Raw genomic sequence first — 16,620 nt, 5'->3', positions numbered from 1 at the left:
CTCACCTGTCTCTTACCCTCCTCTCTCTCACACCTTCATCCTTCTGTTTTTAAAATAATCTTTTCTCTCCAAAGCATGAACTCAACATTCCTTCATTTTTCTCCTCTATTGTCTCCTCCTCCTGTTTCTCGACTTCGTGCCGCGTTCAAGGACCCGCGATACTTTTCAGGTAAGAAGTCGTGATGAACGACAGAAGGAGAAGAAATGTATTCTGTATTTTCCTAATGTATTCTTCTCAGTCGGCTTGACCTTCTCTCATCTTTCCTCGCGCTCTCTCTCTCTCTCTCTCTCTCCGGCTGTTTACCCTTCTTTTGTTTTTCTAACCTGGCTGCTCTCCCACATTTCGCCTGAATAAACGCCAGAGCCGTCCCCCCAAAAAACCACCCTTATCTGCATTTCTCTTGTCTTTCTAACGCTTGTTTGTGATGGTTGTTCTCCCTTGACTGTCACATCTGATTTATTCAGCTTTGTTCTGTTTCTACTCGTTTGAACCAGTGAGAAGGTTTTATGTTCATCATTAAGCCCTTAGATGTCAACCCCCCCCTCCTGCGCCCCCTTTCTCTCTGTCCCCAATATTGTCATGCATGACTGACCACAACGGAGGGAAAATCCCTTTTCTTTGGGATGAAGTTCTGCTGCAGAAGTGGATTTTCGTGACGTCTTTTAAAAGCGAGAGCGATTTCTTTGCCTTAATCTGGTTAGAAAAGCGAAGCTCGGTTTGACACGTACTCTTAACACTGATGTCAGTGAAGAACTAAACAAGAGTTTAACAGCTGCACATGTTGGGGTTCGACAGTATATCAGAGGACCTTACATGAGATCATCCAGTAACTCGTCCACTTTCTGCTTAAGCCTGTCCCGGGTGCTGAGGGCGAGAGGCGCGGGACACCCTGAACAGGAGGCCAGTCGCTCCCAAGGCACATCAGAGTCACACAACTATTCTTACAGACAATCACAGCTATGGAAGATATTAAGTTTTTTTTTAATAATAACTCGGTATGTTTTTTTGGCCTGGGGGAGGAAACCGGAGTCAGCACATGAAGAACAAACTCCAAATAAAAATGCGGAGTTAGGGGTCAAGGTCAGGGTTTTTTGGCAAGAATAACAAGTATATATGTGTAGTATTGTCGAGTACTTGATTCTAGTGTAATTATGAAAACTAATTAACAATGTAATCCTCAAATTAACATCAACATCATCAACAAATATCGCAATATATAGTGATATATTGTGATAGCGTAGTAACAAGTATATATGTGTAGTTTTGTCCAGTACTTGACTCTGGTGTTGTGATAGCGTAGTAACAAGTATATATGTGTAGTATTGTCCAGTACTTGACTCTGGTGTTGTGATAGTGTAGTAACAAGTATATATTTGTAGTATTGTCCAGTACTTGACTCTGGTGTTGTGATAGCGTAGTAACAAGTATATACAATATGTGTAGTATTGTCCAGTACTTGACTCTGGTGTTGTGATAGCGTAGTAACAAGTATATACAGTATGTGTAGTATTGTCCAGTACTTGACTCTTGTGTTGTGATGGCATAGTAACAAGTATATATGTGTAGTATTGTCCAGTACTTGACTCTGGTGTTGTGATAGTGTAGTAACAAGTATATATGTGTAGTATTGTCCAGTACTTGACTCTGGTGTTGTGATAGCATAGTAACTAGTATATATGTGTAGTATTGTCCAGTACTTGACTCTGGTGTTGTGATAGCGTAGTAACAAGTATATACAGTATGTGTAATATTGTCCAGTACTTGACTCTGGTGTTGTGATGGCGTAGTAACAAGTATATATGTGTAGTATTGTCCAGTACTTGACTCTGGTGTTGTGATAGTGTAGTAACAGGTATATATGTGTAGTATTGTCCAGTACTTGACTCTGGTGTTGTGATAGCGTAGTAACAAGTATATACAGTATGTGTAGTATTGTCGAGTACTTGACTCTGGTGTTGTGATAGTGTAGTAACAAGTATATATGTGTAGTATTGTCCAGTACTTGACTCTGGTGTTGTAGTATTTACAGACCACATGACTCTTGACGAAGATCGTAACTTCTTTCATTTGTTTTCAAACCAAACTATGTCCAAACATCAGCTTTAAAAGTGGCTGGACTCACTGTATCCTCTCGTCCTCAGTCATCACCGCAATCTCGCAGGATTTCATTGTTCCTTCAGCAGCGGAGAACAGAGTGTCTGATGCCATCTAGCGGCCAGAAGTTTCATTGCAACAAGAAGATTTACTTGAAAATCAAATTATTTTATTTTCACAAAGATTATTGAACTATAAACTATAGAAAAATATGTAAAAATATCAACTGTATCCTCTCGTCCTCAGTCATCAACGAGTTTTCATTCTTTCTTTAGCCGCAAAGGACGTACTGACTGCTGCCATCTGGCGGCCGGAGGTTTAATTGTAACACCAAAAAGGAACTCGGTGGAATATTTTCATGTTAATTCAAATTATAATTAAATAGATAAAACATACACCTAGTGGGGACGTGACGTACTCCTGCTAGCCGAGCAGCTTTTTTTAAATAAATCTTAAAATACAGATTTATTTAACTTTTCCTAGAATATTTTCTCATGTTTAAGCTTCAACACAGGATGGACGTTACAGACTATGGAGGTATTTGGATGTTTTTAAGTGTCTTTTTGGACGAAGATGAAGACGAAGAAAACTGAGCTCCAGTCCCTACATTAAAATGAACAAACATGTTTGTCTATAACATTAAGAAGGAACAGATTACTCTGAAAATAATCCCAACCCTTAGGCAACATGAGGATGAGTAGAAAATGAGTGAAGTTTAGTGTGAACTATCACTTAAAGCCCACAGTTGATCGAGTTAAAAGATGGATCATGAAATTAAATGTGTCTCACAGATTAATCTATGAATCCTTGTTCTATCGCTCGTTCTAGGTCGTCTGGACGTGGGGGCAGCAGCCGTGGCGAAGATGCCCAGAGAACGCTTCGAGAGAATCAAACTGAAGTAAAAGTATCTCTTGCTGGTACTGCTGTGGGTTCTACTTTGTCTCATGTCCGTCCATGTATGTAGTTTCCTGCTACAGTAACACACGTTTGTCTGCTGGTTCACTGACATAAAAGAAGTTCAGGAAAAACCATGTTCACCAGCAGTGTGTTGCTGTCAAAGTGTGAGTCAAAGCAAGAAAACAATCCACGGGTCGAACGACAGCATCCGTCTTGTACGTCGCGTCCATCCGTCAGTGCCGGCGGACCCTCCTGGGGGGTCATTACGACGTCCACCTGGCTCCCCTGCTCACCAGACGCCAGCAGAGATTTTCCAAACCTTTCCCCGAAACCATCCATCAAGCATTCCTTGTCCCGGAGTTGAAGTCGCACGTGAGATCGTGAACACGGACAGGAAGTTATACTTTTGGCAGCTTTAATTGGATTTTTAAGACCACTATGGGAACCAACTGACTTCTTTTCTTTCTTTTTTTCTCCTGCTGCTGGGATCAACTGCAGCATTAAAGACACACTGACCCCTGGTGGTCGCACTGATAACGCTGGATGCGTGTGAATGGGATGCAATCCTAACAAGTGTAACACAATTTATCAAATCAGTTTGCAGAGCCACAGGGAGATATTCTTCTCCTCTCGGAGGACCTGGTTCTTTTCATTTATCTTTTCAATTGTGGCCTCACTTTCCCCTCGTATCTATTTCAGACTTTATTATATTAAAGCCGCTGCTGTCCGTCTGCCCGACTGTCAGGGAAAAAAAAACGCTGTCTCGGCCTCGCCTCGATCCTCGGCTTTTTCTGGGCAGCCGAGCGGAACTCGCCGACCGAGCTTTATCCAGAAGCGACGACACAAAGGTGAAGAATCACTTGAGAGATCTCTCACACCACGAGATGGACGACCACACTCCGGTTTCCTCCCTTGGTCCAGGAACAGTCAGGGGTTAAATACGAAAAGTCATCACGTCCTCCTTCTGCTATTGTGATCATCCTCTCTTCCCTCACCTCCTCCTTCACCACATGTCTTTGTTTTTTAATTGTTTGTCTCCGACTAGGCAGGAGTGACGTTCAAGGTCTTGTCCAGAACTGTTTGTGCCAAAACCTTTTGAAAAAGTTATTAATCGGTGGCAGAAACGTTGCTTAATTTGATGTGTAATCATAGTTTTTTAATGGTTTATAGTTTAATAATTTGTGTGTAACATAAAATAATGTATTTTTCCGAATATTCACACTTTTTTCATTTTCTTGTTGCAATGAAATTTCTGTCCACTAGATGGCATCAGACATTCTGTCCTCAGCGGCTAAAGGAAGAATGAAATCCTGCAGGATCCTGGCGATGACTGAGGACAAGAGGATACAATGACTACATCAGCTTTGAAAGCTGATGTTCTGACAAACATCAGCTCCTGCATTGACTGAGGACGAGAGGATACAGTCGATATCTGGACATATTTTGGTTTCAAAACAAATGAAAGCTGTTACGACTTCATCAAGAGTCATGTGGTCTGTAAATACTACAACACCAGAGTCAAGTACTGGACAATACTACACATATATCCTGGTTAATACAGTTTCACTATATATCATATCGTTGACCCTGTATTTTCTTGTTGCAATTAAACTTCTGGCCCCTTGATGGCATCAGACATTCTATTCGCAGCGACTAAAGGAAGAATGAAATCCCGCAGGATCCTGGCGATGACTGAGGATGAGAGGATACAATGACTACAGTGGCTTTTAAAGCTGATTTTCTGACATACATCAGCTCCCGCATTGACTGAGGACGAGAGGATACAATGACTACAGCAGCTTTTAAAGCTGATGTTCTGACATACATCAGCTCCTGCATTGACTGAGGACGAGAGGATACAGATGATGTTAGGACATATTTTGGTTTCAAAACAAATGAAAGCAGTTACGACTTCGTCAAGAGTCATGTGGTCTGTAAATACTACAACACCAGAGTCAAGTACTCGACAATACTACAAATATAAATTGATTAATACAGTATCACTATATATCGTATCGTTGACCATGTATTTTCTTGTTGCAATGAAACTTCTGGCCACTAGATGGCATCAGACATTTTATCCTTAGCGGCTAAAGGAAGAATGAAATCCTTCAGGATCCCGGCGATGACTGAGGACGAGAGGATACAATGACTACAGCGGCTTTTAAAGCTGATGTTCTGACATACAACAGCTCCTGCATTGACTGAGGACGAGAGGATACAGATGATGTTTGGACATATTTTGGTTTCAAAACAAATTAAAGCAGTTACGACTTCGTCAAGAGTCATGTGGTCTGTATATTCTGCAACACCAGAGTCAAGTACTGGACAATACTACAAATATAAATTGATTAATACAGTATACTACAAATATAAATTGATTAATACAGTATCACTATATCGTATCGTTGACCATGTATTTTCTTGTTGCAATGAAACTTCTGGCCACTAGATGGCATCAGACATTTTATCCTTAGCGGCTAAAGGAAGAATGAAATCCTGCAGGATCCCGGCGATGACTGAGGACGAGAGGATACAATGACAACAGCTGCTTTTAAAGCTGATGTTCTGACATACATCAGCTCCTGCATTGACTGAGGACGAGAGGATACAGTTGATGTTTGGACATATTTTGGTTTCAAAACAAGTGAAAGCTGTTATGACTTTGTCAAGAGTCATGTAGTCTGTAAATACTACAACACCAGAGTCAAGTACTCGACAATACTACACATATATACTTGTTACTACAGTATCACGATATATCGTATCGTTGACCCTGTATCGTGATACGTATCGTATCGACAAGATTCTTGACAATACAGATCACTAAGAATAACTCTAGATTCTTGAAGCGACACTATATCTACTTTGGAATTTAATGGTTTTTATTTTGTGTTAACTTTTACAGTTGAGTTTTCAACATGTTTCTTTTTTGACATTCTATGTTTTTGTTGTGGGAAAAGTCATTCTGGCAGTATTATTTTGGGGCTAAATTGTTTATTCTTCTTGTTTGTTTGTCTTCTAAATTAAAAAAATGTAAGGTAACAAATAATCCAATACAATAATAAACATACCATTGTTTCCACTTGTTAAAACCATCTGTTCTCGTCGTAACATTGTCTCCAAACTTCTTCACATGATCTCGTCCTTCTTCAGAAGAACCTCGTTGACACTCGAGCTTCTCACTGCTTTCTTTTATCATAACCTGAAGCTTTTTACGATTAGGATTTTCTAAGAAAAAACGCTTAGGATGATGTAAAAGAAAATGAAAAATAAACCCACAAAGTCAACGATAATCCCGTGATCCCTCTCCCTCAGCAACATTTGACGATTTTACGGCTAATTTTCCAAAGCGGGCGTTGGAATCATAATGAGAGTCACGTGGCCCCGGATTTAATTACGCCTGAAAATAATTTAATCAGCTCGATCGGCGGCGAGGAGAAGTTTTGACATCGTGTCGGGATTATTCGTGAGAGTCAGCAGAAGACTCTCCAGAAGACGGATGCTGAAGAGGCCGGTCATGCTCGGAAAAGCCTGTTTAGACAAATCGAGCTGTCAGTCACACTCTGGATTGACGCTCGTGCTCAGGTTCCTCTCGTGTGTTTTAAGCCGATATCAACCACCCCAGGGTAGAACATGCAAATCAGCGTCGTGACCCAGTAAGACATTTATCTTAATGTACACATTTGGCTTCAAAAACCCTGGCGTTTATCCTCCAAACAAGCTAGTTTTTGCACCTGATCACGCTTTGATGTGCAGGATCTCCCCGGACGTGTGAGGAATCCTGACAAGATGAAGGACGGTGTAACGGTAGCTTCGAGAGCTTCTCTCTTTTACGATGGATTACGATAAACCGCTTCTGACGCTCGTCCAGAATGAAGCGTAACTCGCCCGCCACGAGGCGACAGATTCGCGCACAGTTACGCCGACACCGATGCGACGCGATAACACAATGGATTCGCGGGCGAGAGTGAGTCGATAAGACGCGGCGCTTAAATGGACGTGACGGTTTATCTGGTGCGCGGAACGGTTAGCTTGAAATTACACACGAGTTCAAGCGCTACGTTAATATCCAGTATATTTAAAAAAAATTAACTTCTTAATTTAACTGAGAAACGCTGAAAAGTATTTCAGGTTTTATGTCTGAAGTTGCATTCAGGAATGTGAAGGTAACGGCGGCACCGTGTGAGCTAACATGAGCTAGCGCTCGCGTCAAACAGAACCAGGTATGGAAAATGTACTTTCTTTAAATGTACCTCATTTAGGTTTATTGTAGAAAAGATATTTTCGTTTATAATGATAATCTAACAAAATGCATTTAAAAAAAGAAAATTAAGGTAATAAGGAAATAAAATGCTAGCTAGCATTAGCTAATAAACACAGAGCTAGCTTAAATAGCAAATTTAAATATTTGGATTCCAAAGGAAGATACTTGTGATATATTTTGAAACTGACAATAAAATATATAACATGCAAAAACACATGTATTTATTTATGGCACTGTTAAGCAAAATAAGTACTATTAGTACTAGTATTAGATTCAATTGTTGTGAAAGTTTTACTACTTGTAGCAATATTATCAGCAATATTACTAGTACATGTTGTAGTAGTATACAATTGAATATGTAGCAACAGTAGCAGTAGCTAATAAAAGTTGTAATAGTACTAACAATAGTAGTAGTACTAGAAGAAGTAGTTGCAGTAGTGAGGGTGTATTATTCACGTCTTGGGGAACTGCCGTGCAAAAATAATGCCACAAAATAACTTCAATTTAATTTAAATTGATCTAAACATCTTTTAATTTGATTTTGTTTTTTTCCTTCTGCTGACCAAGATGAGTCGGTGCTTAAGAGTTTAAAATGACTTCCTGCATCTTTTTAGATAAACCTTGATCAGTAGAATTAGTTCCCAAATGACAAAACCCCTGAAATCTGCAACACAAATGAAGTCCTTAAGCATTCGATCAATTCAATGTAATGAGACTGGATCGCTTTCCTGGACTTCGTTTAACAAACGAGTTAATTAATCGATCACAACCCGATTACTTTCCTCAATCAAACTAGCCCTTGGTTTAAAAAATAAAATAGATAGAAAGTAAACATCAAATAAAACTTTATTTAATACAAATCATTATATTTATCAACTATTTTCTTTTCTTTAAATACTTCTTTAAAAAAAACTTAAGCAGGTCCTTTCTGACAGATGTAGTTTTACAAAATGGTGTATTTCTTCTTGTTAAAAGTGCAAAAATTATGAATAAAACTTTACCTAAAACTACCTGCTCAGTTATTGTACACGGTCCAAGGTGAGACAAACCGGACCAGGATTAGTAACAACTGGATATATTTGCTTCGTCTCTCAGTGTCTTCAAACATAAAAAGTGGTGAAGGTTGTACTTGTAGTAGTAGACGCACATTTTGATGTATTAGTTTTTTATGTGTTAAACTTTGTTCTCAGTTAAAATTGCGTGTGTAAAATAAAATAATTCAATTTTTTTTTCAATGAACATGTAAATATTCATGTGTTTGTTCATTTTCTTGTCGCATTTAAAATTCCGGCCACTAGATGGCAGCACACACTCATTTCTTCACATCTAAATAAACATTGAAATACTGCGAGATAACTGAGGACGAGAGGATACAGTCGTATTACTCCAATATTTTCGAAGCGGCACCAAATTAATTTTGTAATTTAAATAACATTTTAAACAATTTGTTGTACTTTAAATAACCATTTAAACAATTGATTGTGCTTCTATCTTTCAACAATCATTCATAAAATCTAGGGAGCCATTGCTGTCACAAAACTCCACTCAGATCCGACGTCACATGACCAAAACTTACACGCCTCATTGGTCAACAGCAGCTCTGCATCACTTATATATATATATATATATATATATTATTATTATTATTATTACTATTACAAACTTTTATTTGCTCCGTCCATCAGTTCCTTCTCACACCAGACTCAGGTTCTACTCACGTGGTGAAGGCCGGGTTGTACTTGGCTCCCAGGTAGTAGGAGTAGAGGTTGAACATGCCGATCATGAAGGCCACGAACACCATGATGAAGATGACCATGAACTTGAAGATGTCCTTCACGGTGCGTCCCAGAGAGATCTGCAGCGGGCCGAAGCTCTCGTTGGCCGGCAGGATGTAGGCGATGCGCGAGAAGCTCAGCACCACGGCGATGGCGTAGAGACCCTCGGAGATGATCTGGGGGTCCGACGGACGCCACTTGCACCTGGCTGGAGGAGACAGGAGAGGATTGTGGGTAAAATCTACCATTATTTTTGTGATGATTTGTGTTTAACTTAATGTCACTTTTCAGTTTAATTGAATAAATAATCCTGATTAAATTCACGTGACGGTGTCATGACGGACTCACGCCAGCAGATGCCAGCACTGATGAAGGTTCCACTCAGAGTGTTGCGTTCAAGTGCCTCCTGAATCAGTGATGTGTGAGTCAATTGTGCGTCACTTTACACTCCATCATTCGGGAAATTTAGTGGCGGAGGTAAATCCAGCGACAGCCGGAGACTAGATTCAATCATTTCTCTTCCCATCTGATTCAGCAGCTCAAGTGCATCTTTGTGCCAAAGACTGTTCGAGCACCTGAGACCCAGTTATTCGAAACGATCTCCCCGAGAAAAGCTTTAATTTAATGGAGAAGTGTGGAGACACTTTCTTTCTGACAGCTGTGATCTTGTAGAGTCTGTATATGATACAGAAAAAAAACACATTTTAATATGTATTTGCTGATAAAACTTTTAAAAGAGAAGAAAAAAAGGCTTTAAAAAGTGCATTTGTTAATACAATTTGTTAATTTGAAACAATTATGCACTTGTTGTGCGTTAGACGATGTAAAAAATGTTTAATGTAATAAACCACTTTTTAATTATTATTATTCAATTTATAAGAGCTAACATGAGCTAACGCTCGCGTCAAACAGAACCAGGTATGGAAAATGTACTTTCTTTAAATTTACCTCATTTAGGTTTATTGTAGAAAAGATATTTTCATTTATAATGATAATCTAACAAAATGCATTTAAAAAAAGAAAATTAAGGTAATAAGGAAATAAAATGCTAGCTAGCATTAGCTAGCTTTTTAATTATTATTCAATTTATAAGACATTGTTTTTAACTGAAGGGAAAGCAAAAATAAATATAAATAAATTATATATATATATAAAATTGAATATAAATAAGACAAAAATCTAGTCAAGGTTTTCCATTTCCATATACATAAATACAAAAAAAATAGACAAATTGTAAACTAATAGTTATAAAGGGAGACAATAACAAATGATAACAACATTAATAATAATAATAACAGTTGAAGAATTTTTGACAAATGAGTCTATTTCATCAAATAAATGCCCAAGTTAGTATTAATGAAGTATTAATAGAATCAATACATTAAACATTTTAACATCTAGAGACAGTTATTTAGAAAAGAGCATTGAAAAAAAACATGTGTATATACACTGGTGTGGCACTAATTTACCTCATACGATCCAAACTATTTGGATTTTGATCTTCCACAGTAGAGAAATATTATTAATTCTAAATAGATCAGAAATATTCTAACTTATTCTAAAACATAGATTGATTAATAACGTTGGGGAGAAGTCTCCATGGTCAATGATGTTGTGGGATTATATAGTCATTTATAGGCGGAGGAGAAGCTGGAGAGGAGGAGGTTTGTTCTGTCGAGAAGAAACATGAACAAGGCAGGTGAAGAAGAGAGTGCAGGGATGGTGGAGGGATGGAGACGACCAACAGGTGCAGTCAAAATGAAAAAAATAAAGTCTTGAGAACCTGATATCTTGTATTTTAGCTCATACAGTGAAGATGAACAACAAATAAATTGAGAACAGAAAAAACAACCGAGGAGGAAATAAAGAGCAGAAGGTAAGATAAGATAAGGCGTGATGACGGAGGACGAGCAGGAGGATCGTTCAAGCTGAGGGGGGCTGCTGTCGGACCCTGATGGATTCTTTTGAGACAAGTTAGATACCATTTGTTCGAGATCTTATTTCTGCTCTGTCGGAGCAACAACAATTACTCACGGCAGAACTCTAAGATGTTATCCTCCTGCGGAGTAATAAAAAAGATGTCGTGGAACGAAACCGCTTATTTATTTTCCGATTAAACACGAGTGGAATAGAATATATATGTCACCGTGTTATCAACAACAGAGTTTTCACCTCGAGGAACGATCGGTGATGAGTTGAGACACAACAGCAGTGATAACAAAGTTTTACGAGCTCTTCAAGGAACGTAAAATGTGCCAGATTTCACCAGAAGGATGGAACATAGTAGTGATGCACTGATGAAGCTTCATGAAACAGTGTCATGTTGTTCAGAGGTCAGTAGGTGGCGCCATCAGTTTAAAAACGATGTTCCATTAGAACAGTTGTTCGAAACAAAGTAAAATAGTGCAGAGACGCCATCTAGTGGACTCTGAAGATAATGACACTGTTTCATGAAGCTTCATCAACACGTTACTACCATCTAGTGAACTCTGAAGATAATGACACTGTTTCATGAAGCTTCATCAACACATTACTACCATGTAGTGGACTCTGAAGATAATGACACTGTTTCATGAAGCTTCATCAACACGTTACTACCATGTAGTGGACTTTGAAGATAATGACACTGTTTCATGAAGCTTCATCAACACGTTACTACCATGTAGTGGACTCTGAAAATAATGACACTGTTTCATGAAGCTTCATCAACACGTTACTACCATGTAGTGGACTCTGAAGATAATGACACTGTTTCATGAAGCTTCATCAACACATTACTACCATGTAGTGGACTCTGAAGATAATGACACTGTTTCATGAAACTTCATCAACACATCACTACCATCTAGTGGACTCTGAAGATAATGACACTGTTTCATGAAGCTTCATCAACACGTTACTACCATGTAGTGGACTCTGAAGATAATGACACTCTTTCATGAAGCTTCATCAACACATTACTACCATGTAGTGGACTCTGAAGATAATGACACTGTTTCATGAAGCTTCATCAACACGTTACTACCATGTAGTGGACTCTGAAGATAATGACACTGTTTCATGAAGCTTCATCAACATGTTACTGCCATTTGGTGGACTCTGAAAATAATGACACTGTTTCATGAAGCTTCATCAACACGTTACTACCATGCAGTGGACTCTGAAGATAATGACACTGTTTCATGAAGCTTCATCAACACGTTACTGACATGTAGTGGACTCTGAAGATAATGACACTGTTTCATGAAGCTTCATCAACACGTTTCTACCATGTAGTGGGCTCTGAAAATAATGACACTGTTTCATGAAGCTTCATCAACACGTTACTACCATGTAGTGGACTCTGAAGATAATGACACTGTTTCATGAAGCTTCATCAACACATTACTACCATGTAGTGGACTCTGAAGATAATGACACTGTTTCATGAAGCTTCATCAACACGTTAATACCATGTAGTGGACTCTGTAGATAATGACACTGTTTCATGAAGCTTCATCAACACGTTACTACCATGTAGTGGACTCTGGAGATAATGACACTGTTTCATGAAGCTTCATCAACACGTTACTACCATGTAGTGGACTCTGAAAATAATGACACTGTTTCATGAAGCTTCATCAACACGTTACTACCATGTAGTGGACTCTGAAGATAATGACACTGTTTCATGAAGCTTCATCAACACGTTACAACCATGTAGTGGACTCTGAAGATAATGACACTGTTTCATGAATCTTCATCAACACGTTACTACCATGTAGTGGACTCTGAAGATAATGACACTGTTTCATGAAGCTTCATCAACACGTTACTACCATGTAGTGGACTCTGAAAATAATGACACTGTTTCATGAAGCTTCATCAACACGTTACTACCATGTAGTGGACTCTGAAGATAATGACACTGATTCATGAAGCTTCATCAACACGTTACTACCATGTAGTGGACTCTGAAGATAATGACACTGTTTCATGAAGCTTCATCAACACATCACTACCATCTAGTGAACTCTGAAGATAATGACACTGTTTCATGAAGCTTCATCAACACATCACTACCATCTAGTGAACTCTGAAGATAATGACACTGTTTCATGAAGCTTCATCAACACATTACTACCATGTAGTGGACTCTGAAGATAATGACACTGTTTCATGAAGCTTCATCAACACGTTACTACCATGTAGTGGACTCTGAAGATAATGACACTGTTTCATGAAGCTTCATCAACACATTACTACCATGTAGTGGACTCTGAAGATAATGACACTGTTTCATGAAGCTTCATCAACACGTTACTACCATGTAGTGGACTCTGAAGATAATGACACTGTTTCATGAAGCTTCATCAACACATTACTACCATGTAGTGGACTCTGAAGATAATGACACTGCTTCATGAAGCTTCATCAACACATTACTACCATGTAGTGGACTCTGAAGATAATGACACTCCTTCATGAAGCTTCATCAGATCATCACTGGAAGATAGTGATGCAAACAATATAAACTCATAACAGAAAGAGAAAATAATGGATTCCTTAAATAAAAACATGTCAAACTCAAAGCACGGCATGTTTTTTCTTAAAGTAATGTAGATAAATGTTCATGTCTTATAAAGGTATCAGTGTTTAAGATAAGATAAGGAGCATAGATGATTGATAACAACAATTATACTTCCATTAAGAGAAAAAAAAGAGAGAAGAAGATAAGAAAATAAATTTGGCTGTTTAAAGGAGGCTCAATGTATCTTGATGACCGTACATTTGGGACTATTAAGCTCACCTGACTATAAGCCGCATCAGATACATTTGAAAAGTACATTAAATTGGTTCATATACAGGCTGCCCTTGAATATAAGATGCACCAGCTTAATATTGAATTCCCTGCTGGGAAATCACGAGAGTGTGCAGTGCTCTTTGCCCTGTGACGAAAAAACTATAAAAGCTACAAAAGAGTCAAATCCCACATTAATAATTTGGACTTTGATCTACATTCTAAATTTTGAATTTTGTTTCTATGTGAACGTATGCAAGAGCAGGACATGTTTGAACAAATCGCAGATTTTCTTTTTTGACTTCGTCCCATTCATACCTTATGGGAAATTTATCGCGTTTTTCGTGACAAGGGTGTGTCTATGATGCACAAAATTACTGCTCAAAATCAAAACTAGTGTCTTCTTCAGCGCTTTATCTCCCCACACGTCCGTCTCATTTTTGCGTTTAGTGCCAGAGAGTGCCCCCTGGTGGCCATTATCCTGGGTATATAACTATAAATAAGACACACTGTTATCTTTGTTCAAAGCGTGGGGAAAAATAAAGTGGCTTATAGTCCGAAAATTATGGAATATCTGTGTTTGTACTCCAAGAATGAAATGACAACATGACACTCGTTCTCTGGTTATAGATGACAGTAAAACATCTCACACTTTCGTCCTCTTACCGTACGTGAAGTAGGCGATCTCGTCGGGGAGCGTGGCGTTGATAAGGTCTTCTTCCGGTACGTGAAGATCCACGTACTGTTGTGCTTTGGACGCCTTGAGGAACGCCATGAACCGCGCCGTGAACGACGCCACGAAGATGGACAGCATCCCGAAATCCAGGACGTTCCACAGGTGCATGATGTACTCTCGGGGGCCATCCGTCCAGATCTCTTTGCACTCGGACCAAATCATGCCTGGCGGGGAAACAACACAAATGTAACACAAGAGTTTAAGACGTGAATCTGTAGTGATCTGCTAATGAAACAGTGTTATGTTGTTCAGAGGTCAGTAGGTGGCGCCATCAGTTTAAAAAAATGATGTGTTGTTTCACTAGAACAGTTTTTCAAAACAAAAGAATATTGTGTATACACCGCCATCTAGTGGACTCTGAAAATAATGATACTGCTTCATGAAGCTTCATCAGACCAACACTAGTATATAGTACTATTATTTTTTTGGGATTGCCATAAAAACATGTCAAATCGAGACACACCATTGTGTAGAGATGTGTTGATGAAGCTTCATGAAGCAGTGTCATGTTGTTCAGAGGTCATTAGGTGGCGCCATCAGTTTAAAAATGATGTTTCAATAGAACACTTTTTAAAAACAAAATAATATTGTGTATACACCGCCATTTAGTGGACTCTGAAGATAATGAAACTGTTTCATGACGCTTCATGAAACGGTGTCATGTTGTTTAGAGGTCAGTAGGTGGCGCCATCAGTTTAAAAATGATGTTTCAATAGAACACTTTTTAAAAACAAAATAATATTGTGTATACACCGCCATCTAGTGGACTCTGAAGATAATGAAACTGTTTCATGAAGCTTCATGAAACGGCGTCATGTTGTTCAGAGGTCAGTAGGTGGCGCCATCAGTTTAAAAAAATTATGTGTTGTTTCACTAGAACAGTTTTTCAAAACAAAAGAATATTATGTATACACCGCCTTTTAGTGGACTCTGAAAATAATGATACTGCTTCATGAAGCTCCATCAGACCAACACTAGTATATAGTACTATTATTTTTTTGGGATTGCCATAAAAACATGTCAAATCGAGACACACCATTGTGTAGAGATATGTTGATGAAGCTTCATGAAGCAGTGTCATGTTGTTCAGAGGTCATTAGGTGGCGCCATCAGTTTAAAAATGATGTTTCAATAGAACACTTTTTAAAAACAAAATAATATTGTGTATACACCGCCATTTAGTGGACTCTGAAGATAATGAAACTGTTTCATGAAGCTTCATGAAACGGTGTCATGTTGTTTAGAGGTCAGTAGGTGGCGCCATCAGTTTAAAAATGATGTTTCAATAGAACACTTTTTAAAAACAAAATAATATTGTGTATACACCGCCATCTAGTGGACTCTGAAGATAATGAAACTGTTTCATGAAGCTTCATGAAACGGCGTCATGTTGTTTAGAGGTCAGTAGGTGGCGCCATCAGTTTAAAAAAATTATGTGTTGTTTCACTAGAACAGTTTTTCAAAACAAAAGAATATTATGTATACACCGCCTTTTAGTGGACTCTGAAAATAATGATACTGCTTCATGAAGCTCCATCAGACCAACACTAGTATATAGTACTATTATTTTTTTGGGATTGCCATAAAAACATGTCAAATCGAGACACACCATTGTGTAGAGATATGTTGATGAAGCTTCATGAAGCAGTGTCATGTTGTTCAGAGGTCAGCAGGTGGCGTCATCAGTTTAAAAATGAAGTTTCAATAGAACAGTTTTTAAAAACAAAAGAAAATTGTGTATACACCTCCATCTAGTGGACTCTGAAGATAATGAAACTGTTTCATGAAGCTTCATGAAACGGTGTCATGTTATTTAGAGGTCAGTAGGTGGTGTCATCAGTTTAAAAAATGATGTTTCAATAGAACACTTTTTAAATACAAAATAATATTGTGTATACACCGCCATCTAGTGGACTCTGAAGATAATGAAACTGTTTAATGAGGCTTCATGAAACGGTGTCATGTTGTTTAGAGGTCAGCAGGTGGCGTCATCAGTTTTAAAAATGATGTTTCAATAGAACACTTTTTAAAAACAAAATAATATTGTGTATACACCGCCATTTAGTGGAC

General features: G+C 38.4%; 1 protein-coding gene across 1 annotated transcript in view; it reads right to left on the bottom strand.

The window, feature by feature from the left end:
* The window catches only part of trpc7b (transient receptor potential cation channel, subfamily C, member 7b), a 93,593-nt gene that overhangs the window by 28,229 nt on the left and 48,744 nt on the right, over positions 1-16,620 (bottom strand). Inside the window, exons 6-7 of the mRNA XM_087799120.1 lie at positions 14,481-14,714; positions 8,978-9,242 (exon numbers count right to left, since the gene is read on the bottom strand). Of these exons, the coding sequence (XP_087655246.1) occupies positions 8,978-9,242; positions 14,481-14,714 (499 nt within the window). The remainder of the gene's footprint in view (positions 1-8,977; positions 9,243-14,480; positions 14,715-16,620) is intronic.

Source organism: Callionymus lyra, chromosome 9, assembly GCF_982586985.1.
Source record: "Callionymus lyra chromosome 9, fCalLyr1.hap1.1, whole genome shotgun sequence".
Lineage (NCBI taxonomy): Eukaryota > Metazoa > Chordata > Actinopteri > Syngnathiformes > Callionymidae > Callionymus > Callionymus lyra.
This window is presented reverse-complemented; position numbering and strand designations above follow the sequence as displayed.